The sequence below is a fragment of the Coffea eugenioides genome, chromosome 7 (genome assembly GCF_003713205.1).
Source record: "Coffea eugenioides isolate CCC68of chromosome 7, Ceug_1.0, whole genome shotgun sequence".
NCBI classification, from domain to species: Eukaryota; Viridiplantae; Streptophyta; class Magnoliopsida; order Gentianales; family Rubiaceae; genus Coffea; species Coffea eugenioides.
The window spans coordinates 6,045,124-6,068,585 of NC_040041.1; the positions used below are offsets into that span (position 1 = coordinate 6,045,124).

A 23,462-nucleotide genomic window follows, 5' to 3' on the forward strand; every position below is an offset into this window, starting at 1 on the left:
CACGCAAGGAGCGTTGATCCTCTGTCCCTCACGTTCTCTTGGTTTCAGTAGTCCAGATCAGCTGCCATTCGTTCAGTGCTCCTCCTCCTTCTCCGTTGTAAGTTTTCTTCTTCTCCCTCTCAGGTGAGGTGCGGTCTTCGCTATGAGTTTTCCTCTGTAAGTTTTAACCTGGAAACTGATGTTTTTTGTTCTTTTTCTTTGCTTCCCTTTTCGCGTGGCTCCTGTTTTGCACTCGGGGGAGGTGCGCTCTTGCCAACCGTTTGGCTCATCGATCCTCTGTCCCTCGCGTTCTCTTGGTTTCAGTAGTCCAGATCAACTGCCATTCGTTCGGTGCTCCTCCTCCTTCTCGGTTGTAAGTGCTGCTGCTGCTGCTGCTGCTTTTTCTTTCAATCATGTGATAAATAACGAAGTAAGCATTCATCAAAAGAACTTACGATTGACTGCTGGGAGCTTCTCCAATGCAAACTGACTCATCGGCCAGTTTAACGTGAAGCGTATCTTTATCTATGGTAGAGTAAACAGCAACACAAGGAATTCCCATTTCATGTGCAGTTCAAATGACATGAACAGCAATTTCTCCACGATTTGCTATCAGAATTTTCTCTGCACGACATGTAGTGGCAAGAGCCCCAACACTTTTTCCAGATTTAGAAACAAGCCAAGAAGCTTGAGCAATCTGCCAAGGGAACTGCACCTTATTTCCTACCATGAAGCTACACTGGGAACTCCTAATATGCCTCTTATTGTCCCTAGGAATAAACCCTAAGATGAAGCAGCAGCAGCAGCAGCGCTATCAAGTCCTGCCTTCTACACCAATGTTGTTTTCAAGCCTCCCGACGATGCCATTGAAGCCAACAGCCGCTCTGAAAGTCCCAGCCAACACTCAAATTACTTAGCTTCATCTTTCTTGGTATCTCCCTCTTCCAGCTTCGTCTTTGTTCTCGTTAGTGCATTATAGCTCTTTTCCTTTTCGCTCTTTTCTTTTTTGCCCTGTTTTTGCTTTTGCTTTTTCGCCCTCACTCCATTTCTAAGCAACTCATGTCTGATACATGGTAAGTGATGGGATGGGAAAGACTCTTCGATGATGGGAAAGATGTTTTTCTCGCTCTTGCTCTGACTTGAGAAGAGGTCTTCGTCTCTCTCTTGTACTGAAATACATTTTTTTTTTTTTGTTGAAGATTCTTCTTTGCTTGGTTCCTCCCAGATCCAATTCTCGATGTAAGCGGTTGGGAAGACTTCGTCAACCTTGGTAAACTCCCAACTTTTCCAATTTTTTTTTCCAGTTAGAGATCAACAGATTCTTTCTTTTCCGTTCTTCCTCTCATCCTTTCCTCCTCATAGCATTTCTCATCTATTTTCTCTCTCATTTCCTTCTGCTAGAGACTTGTCTTTTGCAGTGAAAAAGCAGTCTTTTTACACATATTAATGATGTTTATTTTTGAGTAAATTTAAGTCATGACCTACATTTTCTGCATTTTTTTGTACTTTTGGTTTCTTGAGGATCTCAGGTTTTCTTGCTTCAATTTCTATGGGTTCTATGAATAATATGTTGGTGTTTTGCTTTAATATTGTGGGTGGGGAGGAGGGTTGGTCTCAGCTTTTGTTATTTATGTGATTTTATTGTAGAATTTTGTTTCTGCCAAGTTTAGGATTGACCTTGAGTTGGCTATGGAGGCTTTTTCTTCCTTTCAATTTTCATGGAGTCTAATGTAAATTTGGAATTTCAAAATTTTCCTTTAACTGGTCTAATTTTCTAATTACTATGGGATTTGACACATAAAATCAAGACGTTGTTAGGTTTGTTCATCTGTGTTTTTCTTTGTTATTGATATGAGAAATTCGTTTCTGAATAAGTGTAAGTTTTAATTTCTTGAGTTAATTTATTTTGTGGAGTTTGAGGAGGAAAAAATGTTTTTGAAAAAGGTATGCTTATCTTAGTTGAATTTGTTGACTCCCCATTGTATTGGATTGTAACTATTTTGATTCTTGAATTTGAGCGTAGATGATGTTGGCCAATTGTCATGCTTCTTTAATTACTAAACATGACTTTGTTCTTATATGGAGCAGCAACTGTGGGCTGATATTGCTGAGACTGAAGCTGATAAGGTTGACAAGGCTGCCAAAATGGCAACACTAATGGCTTATCTTGGGGAAATGAATGTTAGCTTACTGGTAATGAAAAGCATGAACCTAAGTGTATAAAAAGTTACTTTTATAATATGTTTCTGTTTTATCTGGTGTTTCTTTCTTGTGTCCAAGGTAGAGATGATGCCGGAAAGAGGCATCATCTCTACCTTAGAGGTTGCCAAATTAGTATTTTCTCTGAAATGTATTTTTCCCATGCTTTCCTTCAAAACAAAGGTGACCAATGGAAAAACATGACTTTTTTCCATTACATGTTTGTGTTATTCTTTGGTTTCTCTCTTTTTCCTTGTTTTTTTGGATTTACCCTTGTCCTTTGCTTCTCGTGTTTTATCCTTGTGTTTTGATCGTATGTGACTTCTTTACACATTTTTTTTACAAGTTTTTTGCTGCAATGGCGCTTGAATTGACTTGGTTGGTGAAAAGTTTTGTGTTACATTTTATGTCCCTATGATTTTGTTCTATCTATTTGTGATATTTCTTTATGTCTGTTTTCTTGACCTGATTGCCAGTTTCGTTTTTCAATATTGTTTGTCTTCATTCCAATGGGAGCTCGCTGCTCTAAATTAGACTTTTGCTGGTGGCCTTCAAACCTCAAATCCAACATCCCTTATTCCTCTGATCTTGGTGATTCTTAAAACTCTATTAAATGTATAAAAATGTAATATTTGTTCCCTTTTTCTGATTTTTTTCTTCTGGGGTTTTAGAGAAATGTGGAGAAAATGAGAGGATGAAACTGCTAGCATTTAAAGAGTGCAGTTTAGATGAGCTAAATGTGGCGACTACAGGATTCTCAGTTGAATGCATTGTATCAGAACATGGAGATAAAGCTCCCAATGTTGTCTACAAAGGGCAGCTTGAAGATAACATCTCTTGGATTGCTGTCAAACATTTCAATAAGTTTGCTTGGCCAGATTCTCGGCAATTCCTGGTTGTTATTACTTCTTTTAAGCAAGGCCCCAGCTACAGTATTTCACAAATGTGATATTATCTTATTTATGTACGTGCTTTGATATCAGCCATAGTACTTAGTTAACCATGGGTATGGTAGATGTTATTCAGATTTAAGATTTGTTGCATGCAATTTGTAGGTTGATAAGTGAGGAAACTTATTGTAGGTTGATATGAATTGAAACATTGATTATATGGTTGTTATACCTTTGTTTAAGGTCAGATGGGATGAAGTATTTTGTTTCTACCAATAAGATAAAGTCGATTTCATTTTTTTTCTTACTCACTTTGGCCCTTACTATTTTGCATTTTCCTACTTACAGCCTTAATTAACTCTCCTCCTTCACTTTTCTTTTCTTTTTTTTTTCTAATTTTGAGAATGATCTGAGAGCATGGAAAGATAGTCAAATCTAACCCCTAATGATGCCTATAAGTTTTAAGGAGCTACATCATTAGGAAATTAATGGACCTCGTAACTAAATCATAATGCAACCTAACCTTAAAATAGCAAATGCAAATGACAACCTAGACGAAGTCTTATAATATTTTGGTTCCTTAATGAGAATAACACCCGCTATTTTTTACATGATTACATACTTAGATGAAAGTTTACTCTAATTTTGGTTTAATATTTTTTTTGGTTTATTTGTAACTAATTTCATCAAAAACAAACAAATTTCATTGATGATCCATTTTGAATTAGTACAAATTATTTTATTAAATTGGGCATTTCCATCCTTTTTTCCACCGTGCGTAGCACGGTTTATGCCTCCTAGTTGATGAAAAACATGCTATAAAAGTTTAGAGCAACAGCTTCGTAGTAGTGTCATTCCTAGTCGCATTTTTGAATCAGGATGGAAAATCACCTTTCCAACAAACATCAAAGCAACAGTTTAAGGCAAATTTTGCCAAAAGAGGCAAATTTTGCCAAAAGTGTGAGTAACTACATTGCCTATCCTTCTAACGAAAGGAAAACAGCACACATCAAAGTCCTGCTTTAATCTGATGATATCCTCTAAGATAGTAGCTCATTCCTGTTACATCCTCAATGGATTTCTCTTGGAATTTTGTAACCACATTCCTGTAGTCTGTCTGGAATTTCACCTCCTTCCATCCCACCTGTTTTGCCTTCAGCATTGCCATTAGAATTGCTAAGGCTTCTTGCAGCAAGGGTTCCGTACAGACCTTCTTAGGCTAAGTTCAATTTTACATTAATTCTCCTGCTACATTTCTTGCTACCATTGCCCATCCAGCCTTTTCAGTTGCCTTCTATAATGTAGCATCAGTGTTGATTCTTATACAATTCCCTCTTAGAGGAATCCTTCTTTTATCTTCATCTCCAGCTTCCCCCAAGTCTTTTTGCTTTCCTTCCGCTGTTTGGCTCTCTTGGTATTCATTCCAGTCATTTAGAGATTTGCTGAATTGCAACATCGCGTTCTTTCTAATGTTGCTAAACTGAAATTCATTCCTTATTTTCCATCTTTGCCATAATATGCTGATTGTCAAGGCAATGCACTCATATCCTTCGTCTTTGTGCATCACATGAGTAAGTTCCTCCCGCCACAGCCAGAAACTTCAACTTTCTAGACCATTCGGGTTAACTCGGGCACTCTTCCATACTGTCACTGCATTAGCACAGAAAAACAGTATATGTTCTGGAGTTTTCACTTGTTTTCTACAAATCCTGCACATTATATCTCCAATCCCAATTCTATTCATCTGCACCGCATTGATAGGTAAGATTCTCTTGAGACATTTCCACACAAAATGCTTTATATAGTTTATGATTGACATTCATCGTCCAGATTGTTTTCCATATTCCTGTTTTTCTCCGCATTCCTACTGCTATTGTTTGATTCCCCCTTCCAGCCTTTCTTTTTCCTTTTCTGAGCTTTGACCACCATGTATCCAGACTTAACTGTGTAGCAGCCTGTTGCGGAATGACTCCAGTACATCCTATGTATCCTCGCATCCTCTAACACTGACTAGAATTTTTAGGATTTCTTTTATGTCTTCCTCATAGAAAATCTGTTCTAGCAGTTGTTTGTTCCACGGTCCTGTCCTTAGGAGTTCATTTAGCGTCTGAATAGTCATGCATGCTGGTGGAGTTGTTTTGGTTGAGCCATCTTCTCTTCCAGAAATCCATTTATTAGTCCATCTCTGTCCTAAGGCTTTTCATGGTTCTTCAGTACCTTCCGTAACTCCTCAACTTCCTGTTGCTGTGCTTTACAAAAAAATTATTGTATCGTCTGTAAAGAAAATGTGAGAAACCACAGGACTATTTTCCAATTTTAAATCCATACTATACATCCTTTTCTGATTGATAGCCTGCTTTAAAAGATTTGAGAAACTCATATTAATAAGAATTAATCTTCTATACACTGAGAGTGTATACGCTTAAGATATTTTGTAAATAGAGCTTTTAGTGCCGTGTAAAGGATACTTATCAATACTCCAAAAAGTTTTGAGGTGATTTATTTAAGTGACTAGTGCCCTTCCTATGGAGTAATTAAAGAATGCTTGAGGTCTGTTTAGTTTTACCCCAAGATAATTTTTTGTTGCAATGCAGACATATTGCAAAATAATGACCATCTTCTTCAAATTCCTTGTAGTCTTTCAAAGCCTCGGATGTCTTGTTTCTTTTGGCAATATGAAATTCACTATCTTGTTTTGAAACCTCCCATCCCGTACTTCTTGTAATATTTGGTATATAATTACATTATATTGTTGTATCAAAATATGCAAAGTATTTTATTCATGTACATTATGATTTTCACAAATAGAAAAAAATAATATAATTGTATATCAATAATGTAACAAGTACAATATAACTGCATAAAATCGAATGAAAATATAGTCATATTTGTCCCAACTCCATAATTTATACCTATGATACCAAACCAAATGCATAGAAGAATGTGATAAAAGATATTTTAATGCGAGTGGAAGAAGTCAATCTGGCTAGCTCTAAAACAACTATTGAAGGGCTAAAATGTGAAAATTAAAAATCTAACAACTAAAAATATTTTACATTGGAAGTTGATGGACAATCTTATTAGCTATTCGCACAGCAAAACATCAGAACACGAGAGATCCTTGGTTTTCACCCGGCTTTGAGTTTGAGGTGGTTCATTGACTTCTTGAAGCAAGCCAAATTCTTTAGTAATTCAGCCACCAAGTTCTTGGGTTTGGCTTCCTTGCATTTTGCTTTTCGTTGGGCAGCTTCCATAGCTAAAATCAGGTCCTTCAAACAATCCTCAGCATCTTGTGAATCACGTTTGGGCATCAATTTCTCAGCCACATCACAGGCATGGTTCAAAGTCACGGTCGCGGTCGCGATCGCGGCCCGAAACGTTCCACATCGGTCTCGACATATCAGTCGCGGTCTCGATGAGACGCAAATTTTAAAGTATTTAATATTCTAAAAATTGTTAATAATATAAAAAAGTATGCTAAATAAAAATAATTAAAAAATAGCAAAAGAAACGGCCAAATCAATTCGTCGCGGTGTGACTCGACTGATTTCTCGTCTTGACTCGAGATAACTCGGAGTGACTCGACCGAGTCAATCCGTCGCAGTGACCACTCGGCCGATTTTTCGGCGAGTCAAGTATTTCGGTATCGTTTAGTCACGGTATCGCATCGGTAGGGACCGAGATGGTGACGACTCGGCCGAGTCGACTTGGCCGAGTCTTCTCGGTCTCGGCCGAGACTTCGAACCATGATCACAGGGGCTTATGTTGATTTCCTCCAATAAAAGCTTGATTTCTCGAAATAAAAGGTGTGAATCAATGCCTAAGTAATTCTTAGCCAAAATCTTGAATGCCTCGAATTCGCAATATGACATCTCAATATGCATGTCCATTCGCCCTCTACGAATCAGGGCGGGATTAAGTCTTTCGAGATGATTCGTAGTGAAGATGATGATCCTTTCTTGGCCGCATGCTGACCAAATTCCATCAATGAAATTCAGAAGCCCAGAGAGTGTAACTCTCCGGTTATTCGCCTAATCATCCTTCTCAGTTCCATCATTTTTGTTCTTTCTTTTTCCAGTGAGATCAAGAGAGCAATCGATATCTTCAATCACAATGACAGACTTACTCGTGGTATCGATCAATAGCTGCTTCAACTCAGCATTGCTCTGAACCGATGTGAGTTCAAGATCATAGATATCATAGTCCATAAAATTGGCAATGGCTGCAATCATTGTCGACTTACCAGTTCCTGGAGAGCCATAGAGTAGATATCCGCGCTTCCAAGCCTTGCCAATCTTCGCGTAATAATCTTTTGCCTTCTTGAAAGTCCTAAGATCATCAATGATTTCTTGCTTCCTGCAAGGATCCATTGCTAGAGTATCAAATGTAGCTGGATGCTCGAAATTTATCCAGCTCCACATCCCTTCGTACTCCCAATTGTAACTTTTGTTGTTTGCATAGAGCTTTCGAGTGCCATTCTTGAATTGGATTGCCTTGCCTTCTTCCATGACGTGGTTTAAGTATGCTTCTGTGACGATCCCTCGAGTTTTCTTATGAAAAGTGAGTACAAAGCTCGTCTTCGCGAACAAATCATTTGTTGGAGGCATCGATTCAGTTGAAGAATTAAGCTGGATAGTTTCTTTCAAGCCTTGCCATCGAACCATGACACCTTCAAATTCATCAACGATCTCCTCCCCTTCATCCAAGCTAATGACCAAAGATTTGCTGTTTGCTGACTTATCAGCCTTGAGCCATTTTGCTTTCTTGCTAGACTTGGTAAATTTGGATGGCCACTTTTGGCTAATGATTAAGCTTTAGTATTGTTTACTAGTTCTTGATTAACCTGTTCTTGATGCTTTCAGCACTAAGCAACATGTGTGTCTTATGGCTGAATAAATTAAGCCGAAAGCAGCCATTATTAAATTGTAAAGAAATCAAAACTCAAGGACAAGGAAACTTACATCAGTGATCCTTTATTAGCAAAATGATGCCGTCCTAAATGCAACCAAGCTGTAAAACAGAATACAGGTAAAGTTCTTCAGGAAAAAAAAAATGTAGAACCCTCTTAAACAAAAGGCAAGAAAATCTCTAAGTTTGAGAAATATTTGCGACAAAGAAATTATTTTTTCTAATAGAGGAGAGATGGAAATTAAGAAGCGTTGAGAAAGGAGGGAGATTAGAATCCAAAATGTCTAATATGATTCTTTAGGTTTGATGAATGAAGCCTATTCTAGCATTGAATCTTACCTTGGCGAAAAGTTTAGCAAGAAAACGAAATGCCTCGACATAATTCATCGAGAAGAACATCTTTTTTTCTCACACTTCCCATAAGAGGAGTAGAGGGATAGTTACACAAGCTTCACTTAAACCGTGTCGTTGAAGAAGGTGAAGCAATTGGAAGCTCCAAACATACCATGGCTGCCAAGGCATGTGGACCTGGATAAAGTTTTAGCGTCCTCCCACATTTTATACTCTTGCAGATGGATCCTCAAATAGGGGCGGAGCCAGAAAAAAATCTTAATGGGGCAAAAATGGCACTAAAATTTTTTATCTACTCTTTTTCTAATTTTTTTAAGCAAAAAAAAAAGTCTCATGCATAAAATCACCATTTCACAAGTTAAAATATTTATCAAATAACCCATTTATTAGTTATTACATTAACTAATCAATTTTCAAATTTCTTTAAAACAATAATAGTCTCATGCTCTAGAAATATATTTGCAAACAAATTTAAAATAATAATAATAATAAGTAATTGTTTAGAATCTGATTTTGATGGTCTCCTAAAGTTGGTGAAAAAAGCTGCAAAATGTGGCGGACCCAAGTCCTAGAAGATCAATTGATTATGGTGCAATCTCTAAATAGGATGAAGTGATCAAAAGAAAGAGCAACAAGCTTTGGTTGTGGAAAAAAAAATGACTCGTATGTATGTTGGGGAGTGGGGACAAAAGAAGTAAATGATAATTGGATGAAATGATAAAAAGAAAAAGTAGTTGGCTTGGGTGTGGAAGAAGAGGAGCGGTTGTGAAGGGAAATGGGGGACCACAGGAGTAAAGGGAACTTAGGAAGTAGGGACCAAAAGGAATAACTGATATAATTGGTACTTGGCCCTGTTGTGGGAAAATGGGAACTAGAGGAGGAAAGTGAATGATATAAATTTTGTGACCCATTCTTTTACATTTTTTTTAAAAAAATTCTGGGAGCACCTTTAAAATTATGTCAAAATTGTAGATGTATTATAGGAATTTAAGGGGGGCAGTGGGGCCCGTGCCCCCATTGTATATCTAAATGCATGTCGTTACACATGCAAAGTTTAATTTTTAATTTAAATTTTAAAAATGTGACATGTATTTAAACCCGTTAATATATATACTGATAGCATAGAAAGGATTAATCCAAAGAAAAGGCTGAAAAGATTTCCTTTTGGGTAGGAGAGGATCATTTGGATTGGTGAATTTTAGATTTTTGGAGGCCGATTGATAGTTTGGCCGACTCTCAGGTGAGATAAATGTAATCAACTCTATACCAAAAGAACCACACAGCATCTAATTTTTTAAAAAATGACAACCAAATCATACTACAAACTTTTTATTTTGGTAAAAAGAATCCTTTTTTTTCACCTCAAAACTTAGGCAAGATGGATTCACTTTTCAGCCTATTTGGCTCATCGATTATCATAGCAGATCAATAGAGTTATTAACAAATGGAATCCAATTGAAATTTGGCTTAATTAATCAAGTTAAAGTTTTCAGAATTTGATGTAACATTATTGTCAAGCTTGAGCCTACAAGTAATAATAAGTAGTATTTTAAGGATTACTCTATGTACAAGCATGCAATTAAAAATATAGTCATTTGTAAAAGTCTTTCTCATGAAATTATATATATATATATATATGTATATATATATTTATGGTTTTCAGTGTTAAGTTACGTGAAAAGGATCTGGATAAGTAATTAATTCATAAAATATACCCCTGAAACCATCAATTTTATATGTGAGGAAAAAAAGTATATAATCCTAGGATTAAGAGTACCAAAAAAATTCACAAGATAATAAATGTTGCTAACATCGAAAAAAAATAACTACTATAAGATTTTTTAAATAGACAATCTAATTCTAACATGATAAATATATAAGGAAAATAATTACATAGCACCTACGTAATTATGGTCGATTAAAATTGAAAAACAAAAATTTCCCAAAAGAGATTTAAAAGAATCCGCAGAAACATGAAAGCGAAGCAGAACATCGACGAAGTTTCGTGAGGGTTCCGGTGACGCAAATCTTCCGACGAATACTTCTCGGCGTGGGTTCGAACTTTCGGATTAATCAAGCTTCTTCAGACACTCACTTCAAACTCTTCCTCACTGCATTTCCTATCTAATCTCCACCATGTTGCGCAGGTACTTCGAAACATAATAGGCACTCACACACACTATATTTTGTTCTATGAATTTGTGCCCTTACACTTGCGAGGCATTTAATTCTCAATACATTGGTTGATTTTGTTGTTTAGGGCCATCATTTGCTACAGATTGGGATATCGTTCAACTTTAAATTCTGATAATTCCTATTTTTCAAAAAATATTTCTGAATTTAATGTGCAGGTCAATTTTGCGGCTTTCGTCATGTCGATTAGATGGAAGAATTCCTATCCAGATTACATCTCAGGCACGTTAAGTGATAGAACTTTATCATTTCTGAATTCCATTTTGATTTATTATATTGAGATTGCAAAAATGAGAAAAAATTATTTGAAATGGAATTATGCAAAATTTTAAATGCTAGTTATTTTTTGGTCAATGTATGTCGGGAACTCAATTTATACGCATAACCAATGATATTCTGGAATTTATAGAACTCGGCTTGGAAGGGGGATGAGCTATTATAGTTTGATGATGTTGTGCTGTAGTTTGAGTTCTGTACTTAACTGGTAGGAAATGTTATATGCGATAGGCATTATCTTAACTGGTAGGTAAATGATAATAATTTTCAAGCTTGGATGCGGAGGGAGCTGAAGGGACAGATAGAGACTTATGTTTGTTTAGTAGCTTGTAGGCCATGCAAAGTAATATTGTTTAGTAGCTTGTAGGCCATGCAAAATAATTGATTGATGCAAATCCTGATGGTAAATTAATCATCCAAGTGAAGAGGTAAGAGACTAGGGCTCCTATGTACTGTTGATAGTAAAGTTGGGTTCTGGAATTCGATCATCTAAAATGGTAGTCAGCTGTACCAGCTCAATGTCTCATGTTGATTTGTTCCGTCATGTAGATTTTTGGTGATGATTGGATGAGGATGCTGCTGTTTTATTGCCATCTTGGTAGAACATGGTCTTAAAGCTTAATAGTGAGGGAGAAGTGTTAGCATTAAGGAATGCAATTGCGAAGAAACAAGGCAACGAATGTGCTCCTGTGGGAAGTAAATTCTTTGCTGTTTGTTAGCCGTGGGAGTGTAGAAATTCCTGCTGATCTCAGGAAGTTTAATAATTGAGATGCGAGAAGGTTGTTGGGCTGGTGGCTCAGTTTATGCTTGAATAATTCTCTCTCTAAATAACATATGAGAAGTTTGGGGAAAGGGTTTTCTCTATTGTCCTAGTTGGCCCCTGTACTTTATGTCCCACAATACAGCTTTCGTTTAATTTTCTAGTTCACTTGTTGAGGACTTTTTCCATAATTGAGCTGTGCACGGCTTCTGTGGGAATTTCATTTTCTCTTGATAGGAGACCTTTTTGACATGAATTAAATTTAAGAAAATTGCAGTATGAGATTATTATGAATTATTATATATTTATTCTCCTCTTCTCTGTGCACCAAAAGCATGAACTGACTTTGCCGGTATTGTTAATTCTTTTCCCTTTTGGCTACCATTGGAGCAGATACCTTCATATCTTTCTTCCAGGAGAGCAATGTCAGCTGCATCTCAGCATAATGAACCTCAGGGACCAGGTTCAGCTGATAAAGCTGAGTCTGGGAGTTCTTTGCCAAAAATCTTGGTTGGAGGTGTTGCATTAGGTGCTGTAGTCATGGGAGCTTACCACACTGGTTATCTGGATAGATTTTTTGCTAAAGAGCCACATGGCACCGCGGAGTCTGCCAAGGTCGCTGCTGTTAGTGAAGAGCAACCGGATTTAAGGGAAGATAGTAAAAAATCCCTAGTTGATGAAGATAAGATAGAGACAATTGCTAATCTTAAATATGAGCAGACAAGTATACCAACTCCCAAAATGGAACACGAGGAGAAAAGCATGTCATCTGATTCAGATCCATCTCCAAGAGAAGATTTAAGTAGAAGACAGGAAGAAAGTCACTTTCACATGAAAGATAAGCCAGATTTGAAATCAGATGATATCAATCATATTCAAGAGGAAGAATTGCCCAGCTCCCTAGGAAGTGGTACTCAATCTGATGATTTAAGTGCTAATCTTGGTAAGCCTTCTGAAGGGAGTCTTACCATGAACAGTTCAGATGTCAAAGTTGATAGTGATCAGCAAAAGGCTGTTGAAATGACACCACCATTTACTCGGGATGATAAAGCTGCTGCTGAAAATGAGACGAATTCTGTGCCTGTTCAATTCAATAGCCAAGACTCACCTAAGGTATAAGCTGATTGTTATTTGAAGGATCACTGAATTAGTATGCATGGTTCAATTATGTTTCTTCTGTTGCCGTTTTTTGAGGGGTAGCTTTTGCAGGAGAATCTGGCCGGTGCACGAAGACAAACTAGTTCCCTCCTTGATGATTACAATTTGAAAAGCGATGGAAACGAACCCACATTGGTGTCAACCAGTAAATCTCAGGTGGTTGTAATTTACTCAAAGTGTTTCTTCTTGAAGGATTACTTTGAAATGTAGTGCAACTGCAATTAAAGCATTGTATGCAGAGAATTCATCAGTGACTGTGTCTGAAATGACAATGACTTTTGGATCTGTAGGGTTTACCTGGGACTATCGAGGAGAGCTATATATCTGAGGATGGAAAACTCGTGATTGATTTTCTACAAGCCATTCATGCAGCTGAGAAACGACAAGCAGAGTTAGATGCTCATACTTTTGCTGAACATAAAAGAATGCTGAAGGTCTTGCAAATCTAGTAATCAGAGACTAAAAATTGAAGAATATGATTTTATTTTTAATTTTTTTTTGCATTGTTTGCTCTTAATTCTCGATGATTTCAGACTAATTAAATCTATTTATCTCTGCTTATTCTGTATTTTGGCAGGAAAAGTATGAGAAGGAATTAAGGGATGCTAGGGCCAGGGAGCTTATGTATGCTGAAAGGGAAGCCATTCTGAATAAGGTTATAGAGAAAATTTGTTTTTTTCTTACATATTCACATGTAAATGCTTTGTTCATCTCTCATAGTTGATGGCTATCCTCAGCTTCATGGTTTGAATCTGATGTCTCAGTAGTTCAGCTTAGTTGGGTATGGTTAACCTAAAGGAAATGTCATTTTCATTGAATAAACTATTATAGACTGAGTTGTATGCCCAACCACTGAATTGTATTGACACTGGATTTTTCCAACTATATGCGTTTACTCAAGGCAAATTAAGTATTTATAGCTGTACGTTGGCTTGATCATATTCATTGTTTCATTAAGAAAAGTCTGCTTAACCTTTTACAGGAATTAAACAAAGAAAGAGTAAAAGCAGCTGCAGCGCTTAAATCACTTCAAGAAAAATTGGAGGAGAAACATAAAATGGAGCTTGAAATCAAGGTACTTAATTGCATGATGGCATACTTCTATTAAATAAAGGGTCTGCCTCTTTTGTACTTGATAGATTTTTTCTCCCTAATTCACTAACAATTGCCATTACAGAAAAATGAAGCAGAATTGGAGATGAAAAAATTGCAGGAGCTAGCCAAAGCGGAATTGGCTTCAGCAATTGCAAGTGAGAAGGCAGCCCAAATCGAGAAAATGGCTGAAGCAAATGTTCATGTATGTCTGATATGTACCAACATTATATTTTACTCTTGGAATAGATTCTTTTGCCTTTAGACTGTAAATTCCCTCAGCTTAACACACTTGGAGAGAGAGGGAGGGAAGTGGGGAGAGAGAATCTTTCTGCTTTAACCTTCTGGTACATTCACCACGAACTTTGAATGATCTTTTTAAGTTTAAACTCATAATTTGACCAGTACTTATTGACATGTTGCCAAGCAAATTTGATCTACTTTCTGGTAGTTCAAAAAAATAAAATTGATGAACTGATGGGATTCTAAAATCTTCATAAACATGCTAATGTTTATCCTAGATGTTCTAATAATATTTTGTGCCATTTACGGAATGTATTGTTTATTGTTGTTTTAGTCGTCAGAATTTCTTTGGGAGAAGTATACTTGGTTCTAGTTATTTTGGTTAAAGTCATAATGCTAAAGTTGCTTCAGTGCGACCTAGGAGGCTATTTATTTTGTTGATAGTAATAGATTCGATTAGGCTGCATAGACGTACTACTTGCTTCTCTCATGTTGTGGAGGGACATTGATGCATGTACTATTAGATATGAAATTGTATTGAATGTGATTATGATTTTCTTATGTTTTACAGATAAATGCCTTGTGCATGGCATTTTATGCACGCTCTGAGGAGGCTCGCCAGAGTCATTCTGTTCACAAGTTTGCTTTGGTAACCTTTTCTTCTAGTTCTTGACTTCATACACTTAATATCTTGTTTGTTCAAATTAACTTCATTATTTAGCAGGAAATAGATCAATGAGTTATCAACAAGCTTATACACCTTGTGCTGGTAATGAAGGTGGTCTTTGATATAATAAAGGGGATATAATACAAAAACTGTTCTTAAAGGCTCTTTTTTGATAAATATTAGAAATAGATAGATTGAGCAATACTATCTGCTTGGCGTATATGTGCAACAGGGGATTAGGTTTATGAATGACCAAATATATGTGCAAGCAACTGCATGTACATTTTATTTCTGTGCATGTCACCATACTTCCACACTATAGCCATTGGAAGCTGTAGTTTTAACAAGTTCTAGTTCATATTTTGTACTGCCCGGCAAGGAACTCGGTAGAGGGATTGGGTCAATGGGCCACTGGTTCAACCAGTGGGTCATTGGTTGAACCAGTGAGTATTAATTTAATATTTATAAATATAAAATAGTAATTTTAATATACATAAAATATATAATAAAGTGCTTTTAGATACTAATCGTTGTACTTAGAAAGATATATAATGAATATATAGATATTAATAGAAGATTTAATTTCATTTTATTGTACTTTGACATAAATAATATAGTCAAGTATAAAACAAAATTATATCACTTGTTTTCAAAAATATAGCATTACTTTTTCATTATTTTATTTTTTGTTTAAAAACAAAGTAATTTTCTAACTACTCAATATTGTCAGTTTAAAAGTTAAAAGGATTAATTGTATAATAAAAAAAGTAAACAAGCTTATTAAAAAAGAATTAGTTATGAAATAAAAACTAAGTGGTAAAGTCTTATGCACATTTCAATGAAGATTCAATGTGCAAATCTTATCAAAAGCATATATACACTTTGTTTCAAAAACTAAGACCCACAATTGATAAAAAAAAAAAGAAAAGTAAATGAGTCAATTGGAAAATCGGACGGGTGTCCGGTTGAACAACTGGGTCAGTTGGGATTTGACCGTGTCAATTTCTTGTCCGGTCAAACTTGAGGTCCGGCCTAGTTTGATGCCCGGTCATTGGCCTGGGCTGGGTTTATTAGGGAGGAGAGGGAAGGTTTTAACTTTTGAAGTGGGTTTTAGTTGGAAATATATTCGTGGAACTACATATATCAGAAGCAATGTATTAAATATTATTGTTTAAAATGCCTTGTTTGACTATTCATGGCATTGCGATATTTTTGTGCTTTCTTATTGAAAGTTTGTTATTGGCAGTTTTTATTTTGAGTGTGCATGCCCATGAACAATTACTTCTTTGACATGTCTATGATTTCAACTTTCGTCTTTAGGTTTTTCAATGCACTAAGTTGGTAATGGTGGTGGTGGTGACTAAGATGTCTTAAGGTGTTATTCAGTTGCACTGTTTCATGCATTGTTGGGCACTCAATGATGTCCTTGTGGCACTTTAGCAGGGCAAAGATTTAGAAGGCATTTGCTGGAATTTTTCTTTTCCATCCTCCCTCTTTGTCATTGCATGCTCATATCAGTAAATTGCAAAGGGATGGGGCTTTGTCTGAGGAGGTTCAATGGTGGTAGTTACAATAAAACAATTTGGTCCAGGTCCCTGTGCTTTATCTGCAAGGTGATACACACCATTACAAAACCCCAAAAGGAAATAAGAACATAAAAAGAAAATGAAAGGAGAAACTACAAAAAAGAAAAAAAGCAAATAAAAAATGTACTTTTACTTTGGGAAAGAGCTACCATCATTCTCTTTTTTCCTTGCATTGTCCTTTCCTAAAACTCTTAGTTGGAATTTAATCTATGGGCCTTCATTTCTTTCTAAATGTAGTTTTAAAATGCTAAGACTTCCAATAATATTTTATCAAAAATGCTTTGGCAAATTTCTTTAAAAGAAGTCTTTTAAAACGCCCTGAAAAGAGTGTGAGTATGATTCATCAGCTGGGCTAGTATTTTATTGTTCATTCATAAATGATCTCATAATTGTTACCTCTTGCAGGGAGCTCTTGCACTGGAAGATGCCCTGACCAAGGGTCTGCCAATTCAGAAGGAAATGGAGGCTCTGCATACTTACCTCGAAGGCATTGACAAAGACTCACTTTTAGATTTAGTTCTATCATCAATTCCTGAAGAGACACGGATAAATGGTACTGACACTGTGTTGCAGTTGAATCATAAGGCAAGTTTTTTGAAGACCTAATGCTCATACTATTTGTTATTATGAGCATGTCTAAGAGTAGAGTGATATAGGCTGAGTAATCTTAATTGAATAATATATATAGTTTCAAAATTAAGAAAAGACCCTATATGGAATGCTGATATTGATGTCATGGTTGAGTTTATTCCTTTACAATTCTGGTTATCTATTATTTGGGTTTTGGCCGACTTTCCATCTTAAGATAGCTTGTCTTGATGACAAGCATTATATAGTAGCTTAAACTCAAAAAATAGATTTACCCTTTAAATGGTATGTATAAATCATTTAAGTAATCCTGTTATTGATCTCTCAATCAGGGAGGATAGATGTGGTTTCTCATCATTCCCTTCTTGTCAACCTACATGATCTGTACACATTTTTGTCGGATACTTTTGGGATCAAGAATCTTGGGATAAAAGAATGAATTGCAGGATTTAATAGTCTTGCAGGACTTGAATAGATGAATTTAAAAAATTTCAGGTACCATTTTCCTGTTGCTGCAGTAAAATCTCTTTGTCTGAAATTGTTGACTGTCAGAATTTGGTACAATGCCATGGGACTAAAGATGCAAATAACTGTGTGGGAAGAAACTGTTTGAAATTCAGAGTAAAATCTAAGACAAGTTGATACATATTACACATTTTTAGTGCTGAGAGGTTGAAATTTGAGTTTGATTTTTAGCATACCTTGTTAGCCATTAGAAGAGTTCAAGTTTGCAGGTTGAGAAATTCTTTTAACCGGTTGTTGATGTGTATTAGGGTACCATGCATCTAAGCTAGGTATTGGTTAACCACTCAGCTAAAGATTCCCAAACTGTAAATTATCAAGTTCATGTTAACCACCTTTTGGAATTCGTTGCACACATATGCATTGTTTACCACTGTATCGCCTTTCTTCCAGATAACACCACTCAGAGACTAGAAATCTATCTCTCTCTCCGTCCCTCCCTTGCTCTCCTTTTTGGCTACAAACTAACTTTTTTTTTTCCTTTTTCCCCTCAAATTACTCTTGAAATTGTTCAGTTTGATGCCTTGAAAGGGACATTAAGGCGTTACAGCTTAATTCCACTTGGAGGAGGCGGGATTTTGGCACATTCATTGGCTCATGTTGCTTCCTGGCTGAAGGTGTATTGTCTGTACAATCCACTCATACATGCATAAATTGTCCGTGAATTTAACTATTCACTACCTGCTGTGACTCCTTTGTGCCTTCAGGTTCGGGAAGCTGACCAGTCTGGTGATGGAATTGAATCTCTCATGAACAGAGTTGATAGCTTCTTAGCTGAAGGAAAACTCAGTGAAGCTGCTGATGCCCTTGAGAATGGTGTAAAAGGAACCCAAGCAGCAGAAGTTGTTGGTGATTGGGTTCGGCGAGCGAGGAACAGAGCTGTTACGGAGCAAGCTTTAACCCTTTTACAATCATATGCTACATCCATTAGCCTGACGTAATCCATTCGATTGCCTGTATTTTGAGTGTAATTTCTGCTCAAACCCCCCTGATGATTAGAAACTTATTGGCTATTCCACATGAGCCTAAACGAAGTGTGCTTTTCAGGTATAACGTCTGAGGGAACTTGTGAGGATTGCAGCAAATTTTTCACTTGTTGCAACCCGGTATATCATGTTTAACTTTCAAGAAAAGACTGAATTTTTTGTCCAAAATGTACGATACAGTTAAAAGTAAAGTTTCCAGAAGGAGGGGTGTTGTACACAATAAATAGCTCTTCAAAGCGAGGAAATGCTGAGAATTCAAAATCAAGGCACTTAATTTTGAAATATATGAAGCAAGATGTCAGTTAGGTTTATGCATTTGTAAGCAACATACTTATCAAAGGTTTATGCATTTGTGAATCTACCTTTTTGTCTGTTGTTATGTTTGGTCTATCAGGATAGATGACAATGATTGAGCCATAGTTCAACTGATAAAAATGTCGTGTTGGGCATTGTGGCCGCCTGACTGCCTGCTTTGGGATCTGCCAATTGCATGCTCTCGCAGATCCAGTTCATTCAGACTTGATTTGGCTGTTGACAGCAAATGGCTTGAAAAAACAAATATGCGGTAGAAGACAAAAGTACATATAAACATACGTAGGACTTGTTCTACGAGTTTGTTTGCCTATTGGTTTTTGTTGCACATTAGAAATTTAAATTTCTGAACTCTAAATCCAAAGGGAAATATTTGAGCAATCAATCATATAAGTGGCTAACTTCGTTACGAATTGCAGAAAGAGAAGTATTTGTATAATTAATTCAATTCTATTTTTAGTATGACTTGGTGGAACATCTGCAAGCTCAGGCTTCGAGTCGAGGGCTACTGATGTCTCCTCGAAAATGAGATGTATGCCGTCTCTTCAACGTTTTGGCATAGATGGAATATATCCCCTGTTAGTAAGTGCACATGTCTTTGTGTTTTATCTACATGATACGTTCATTTTAAATATTGATATGAATTGTCTTTTCGATCAGAAACTTGATTTTAACTGACTTCTCATAAGTTCTGATGATGGAGACACCTCGACCAAACAACTCCGCAATTTATGGTTGCATCATACCAAATAAGCAGTATTTTCTCCCTGATTTTGGATTTTGGTAACATTCTCAGATTTTCTGCGATTCCTACGTGTACCTCGTTTTAGGAAAGCCTAATTGATTAATGAGAAGCTTATTGGTGGTTATAAGCACTGCTCAATGTCAATTTTAAATGTAGACCACCAGTTAGGTGCCATCCGAAAAATCCCATAATCTCGTCTGGTGGTTGATGTAATGCACTATCCTACCCATAATTTGGTGTATCTTAAATGCAGTTCATTCTATTGGGTGATTATCTACCATTTGAATTTGGAAAAATCATTCAAAACATCCCTCAAATTTTGTAAAATGATTTTTTACATCTCTCACTTTTAAAAGTGTAATTTTACATCACTTATAAATTCACATTGGTCAAATTTGATCGCTACCTAAGTTTCTGACTAATCTTTTGCTGGAATCTATTACGTGTCTTGCATGTGGTCATTTTTTAAGAGCAAAATTGTCAAATCAATTTCATACAATTCGATCCATAGTCCTTCACATTTCACAAAATGAATTTTTTTGTCCCTCATATTTCACAAAATGAATTTTTTCATCCCTCACATTTTATAAAATGAACTTTTTCATCCCTCATTAATCATGTGTATGAATAATTTTTTTTTAAATCCATGTATGTATCTATTTGATTTCACCTGAACAATACGAGTATACAACTATAATTAGCCTATTTAGACAAAATCAAATAATTTGAACATTGTCGAGTGTTTATATCGAATTAAATTTGGACAAAAAAATAATTAAAGGAAAAGTATAACAAAAAGAAGTAAGTAATTGACACTTTTAAATTTTAAGACAATCACAAGGTAAGTAATTCAACTATTGGTCTTAAAGGTGGCGAGTATAAACGTCAAATTTAAACTGCAATTTGTTAGCATGATTGTAGAATTCGAATTAGGACACATTAATTAGATGGTTTTATTATACAACTCAATAAATGAATTATTATCAAAAGAGAAAAGACCACAAATATTGAACAAATTCACATGGTGAAATCAAATAGATATATACATGGGTTTAAAATAAAATTGTTAGTTTTAAACCCATGTATATATTTATTGAATAGCATGTGTATAATTACAATTAACCTATTTAGGTGAAATCAAATAAAGATATATTACATATTATTCGTACTATTCAAGTGAAATCAAATAGAGATATATTATATACTATTCGTACTATTCAGGTGAAATCAAATAGATATACACGTAGATTAAAAAAAACTATTCATACACATGGTTAATGAGAAATAAAAAAATCCATTCTATGAAATATGAGGGATGAAAAAATTCATTTTGTGAGATGTGAGGGACGAAAAATTCATTTTGTGAAATGTAAGGGACTATAGATCGAATTATATAAAATTTGATTTGACAATTTTACCTCTAAAAAATAATCACGTGTAAGGAACATGGTGGATTCCGACTAAAACCTAGTTGAAAATCTAAGTAGGGACCAAATTTGATCAATGTGAATTTGTAAGGGACGTAAAATTATACTTTTAAAAGTAAAGGACAAAAAAGTTATTTTGCAAATGTAAAAGATATTTCGAACGATTTTCCCTTTGGATTTCTATTATTCCATTCTTTAACATGGTATTTTACTAGCCAAATTCTTTAAATCCTACCAGCCTATCTCTTACTTGAGGTCAGGGGACTAAAGGACATGATATACAAGACTTGCAGTATCATAAAGCAACAAGTTATCAAACTCGTATTAATAAATGACAGTTTTTTTGTCCAAATTTTAAAGAGTAAATCTTATATACACTGACAGTATATGCACTTTCTATTATTGGATCCATAATACATATGGAACAGTTGGTGTTCAAATTCAAATTTTGCATAATTGTCATTCATCTAATCTAACAGTGTATACGCTGTCAGTATCAGAAAGATTAATCCACCATGTCCATATGTGTAAGGATGTAAACGAGCTTATTTAAGTTGAATACCCCAGTGTTCAAACTTGTTTGATTATTTTAACGAGATTAAAAATTTGATATGAGGTCAGGGGACTAAAGGACATGATATACAAGACTTGCAGTATCATAAAGCAACAAGTTATCAAACTCGTATTAATAAATGGCAGTTTTTTTGTCCAAATTTTAAAGAATAAATCTTATATACACTGACAGTATATGCACTTTCTATCATTGGATCCATAACACATATGGAACAGTTGGTGTTCAAATTCAAATTTTACATAATTGTCATTCATCCAATCTAACAGTGTATACGCTGTCAGTATGAGAAAGATTAATCCACCATGTCCATATGTGTAAGGATGTAAACGAGCTTATTTAAGTTGAATACCCCAGTGTTCAAACTTGTTTGATTATTTTAACGAAATTAAAAATTTGATCAAATTTGACGTGTTTATTTGCCAAATCGAGTTTGAATAAGTTTTTATTGCACTTGAATATTATCAAATACAAACGCCTTTCAAATTTGATTTGATTAATTGGCGAACCAAACTCAACCCGACACTTATTAAATCAAGTGCTATTGGAATATTTAGTAATTTTATTTATCTTTTAGCTCTATATATATGAAGACCTTACGCTAATATGCTAACCCCACCTCTTGTACCAAAAATAACTAGAAATGTATATCATGTACCTCTAAATAAATTCAGTCCTGTTCTCCCATACTCCCATGGACAGACACAACATCTTATGTAACTGTTACAAAGACAGCTCATATGGAAATTGGTTTCATGGAACTTTTGTCTGGCTTATTTTTCTTTTGCTAGTTCACCGTATTTTTGGAGCAAACAACTTCACTATATCTGCAAATTCTAAATCATTACAAATCAACACTACATTCGTCAAAATGTACTCTGGATAATATATGCCTGTATAATGGCATCAGCTCAAACGAATTCCTATGGTTAAATATTGGCTGTAGAATATACTGCGGCACCTGTTTCAAGAAATTAATCCCTCTTTTGCATTTGTTTTCCTTTCTTGCAGAAGAGAAAGAGATAGAGATGAAATGAATGATGATTAATAAAAGTTCTGAAAGCATATATTAATTAATACTAATATAGTACAAGTGCTAGCACTATATTTTTATAAGAATAGCCATGTGATGGTTACATTATTAGTCGTTAATTCATATATAGCCAATTGACAATTCAACTTGCATCACCATTCGACAGCATAGCGCACACACACACATGCAAGACAACACAGAGAGAAGATGAATGATGATTGCTGGTAAATCTGGTATGGAGTCTTAATCATTCTTAAAATTAAGGTCTCACGTCAAAGACTGATTAATAATACAGCTATAGTAGTCTTACTATGACAATTAGGCAAGGATTAGGGTTCAGGTCAATTTTCTTTACATGGTTAATGTAGAATTATTTTTATACCAGCGGAGTCATATGCACCATATAGTCTCTATTTACATTTGAAGCTCTTTTTTTTTTTCCCTCCACGTAAGACATGCATATAAACTCGCTAATGTATGAAGGTCCTTACGCGAAAAGTATAGAAAAGATATGTCTTTAGAATTCGGAATCTTGTTTAGAGTACATTTTATTTCAGGTCATCAATTGCAATGTTACCTCTCCACACATTTTTATTGACTTAGTTGCATTTTACCTACCCAAGATTTTGTTACTTGGTCCAATGTTAGTTTTTATAGCATTTATTCTTTCAAAAGATGAAAACTCTCATATCTTCTTTCCTATTTGAGTGTATCTTTGTCCCTTTTAGCTGACCAAGATAGATTATAAGGTTGTCCACTTTTCTTTGCAAGTACCTCTCAAAGATCTCTACTTTGGGAAGAAAATTAATAGAGTGTTGTTGGATGGAGATCAGAGCACTAGAATAAATACCCCAAGTGCATATATTTGGCAGATTGACCTGTAATTGTAAGTTCCATATGAGATTTCTGTGGTCCTTTTACTTATGGGTTTTCTAGGAAATTTACAACCGATAGTACTAGTGTCATTTGAAATATT

General features: G+C 35.4%; 1 protein-coding gene and 1 pseudogene across 1 annotated transcript; one reads left to right on the top strand and one right to left on the bottom strand.

Annotated features, from left to right (window-relative positions):
* Positions 1-6,196: 6,196 nt before the first annotated feature.
* LOC113776744 lies at positions 6,197-8,533 on the bottom strand (annotated as a pseudogene).
* A 1,733-nt stretch (positions 8,534-10,266) lies between these two features.
* Positions 10,267-18,769, top strand: LOC113778490 (MICOS complex subunit MIC60). The gene is made up of 12 exons (XM_027323919.1): positions 10,267-10,474; positions 10,679-10,742; positions 11,950-12,669; positions 12,766-12,870; positions 13,005-13,148; positions 13,292-13,369; positions 13,697-13,789; positions 13,892-14,011; positions 14,621-14,698; positions 16,708-16,887; positions 17,928-18,029; positions 18,120-18,769. The coding sequence occupies exons 1-12, from the start codon at positions 10,464-10,466 to the stop codon at positions 18,351-18,353; spliced, it is 1,929 nt and encodes a 642-aa protein (XP_027179720.1). The 5' UTR covers positions 10,267-10,463; the 3' UTR covers positions 18,354-18,769.
* Positions 18,770-23,462: the final 4,693 nt, after the last annotated feature.

What these genes read in the sequence shown, in the direction of transcription:
- LOC113778490 (XM_027323919.1), top strand. An exon ending in CTATCCAGATTACATCTCAG is followed by an intron (nt 10,743 to 11,949) that starts GCACGTTAAGTG and finishes CCATTGGAGCAG; the next exon opens with ATACCTTCATATCTTTCTTC. An exon ending in TGTCAACCAGTAAATCTCAG is followed by an intron (nt 12,871 to 13,004) that starts GTGGTTGTAATT and finishes TTGGATCTGTAG; the next exon opens with GGTTTACCTGGGACTATCGA.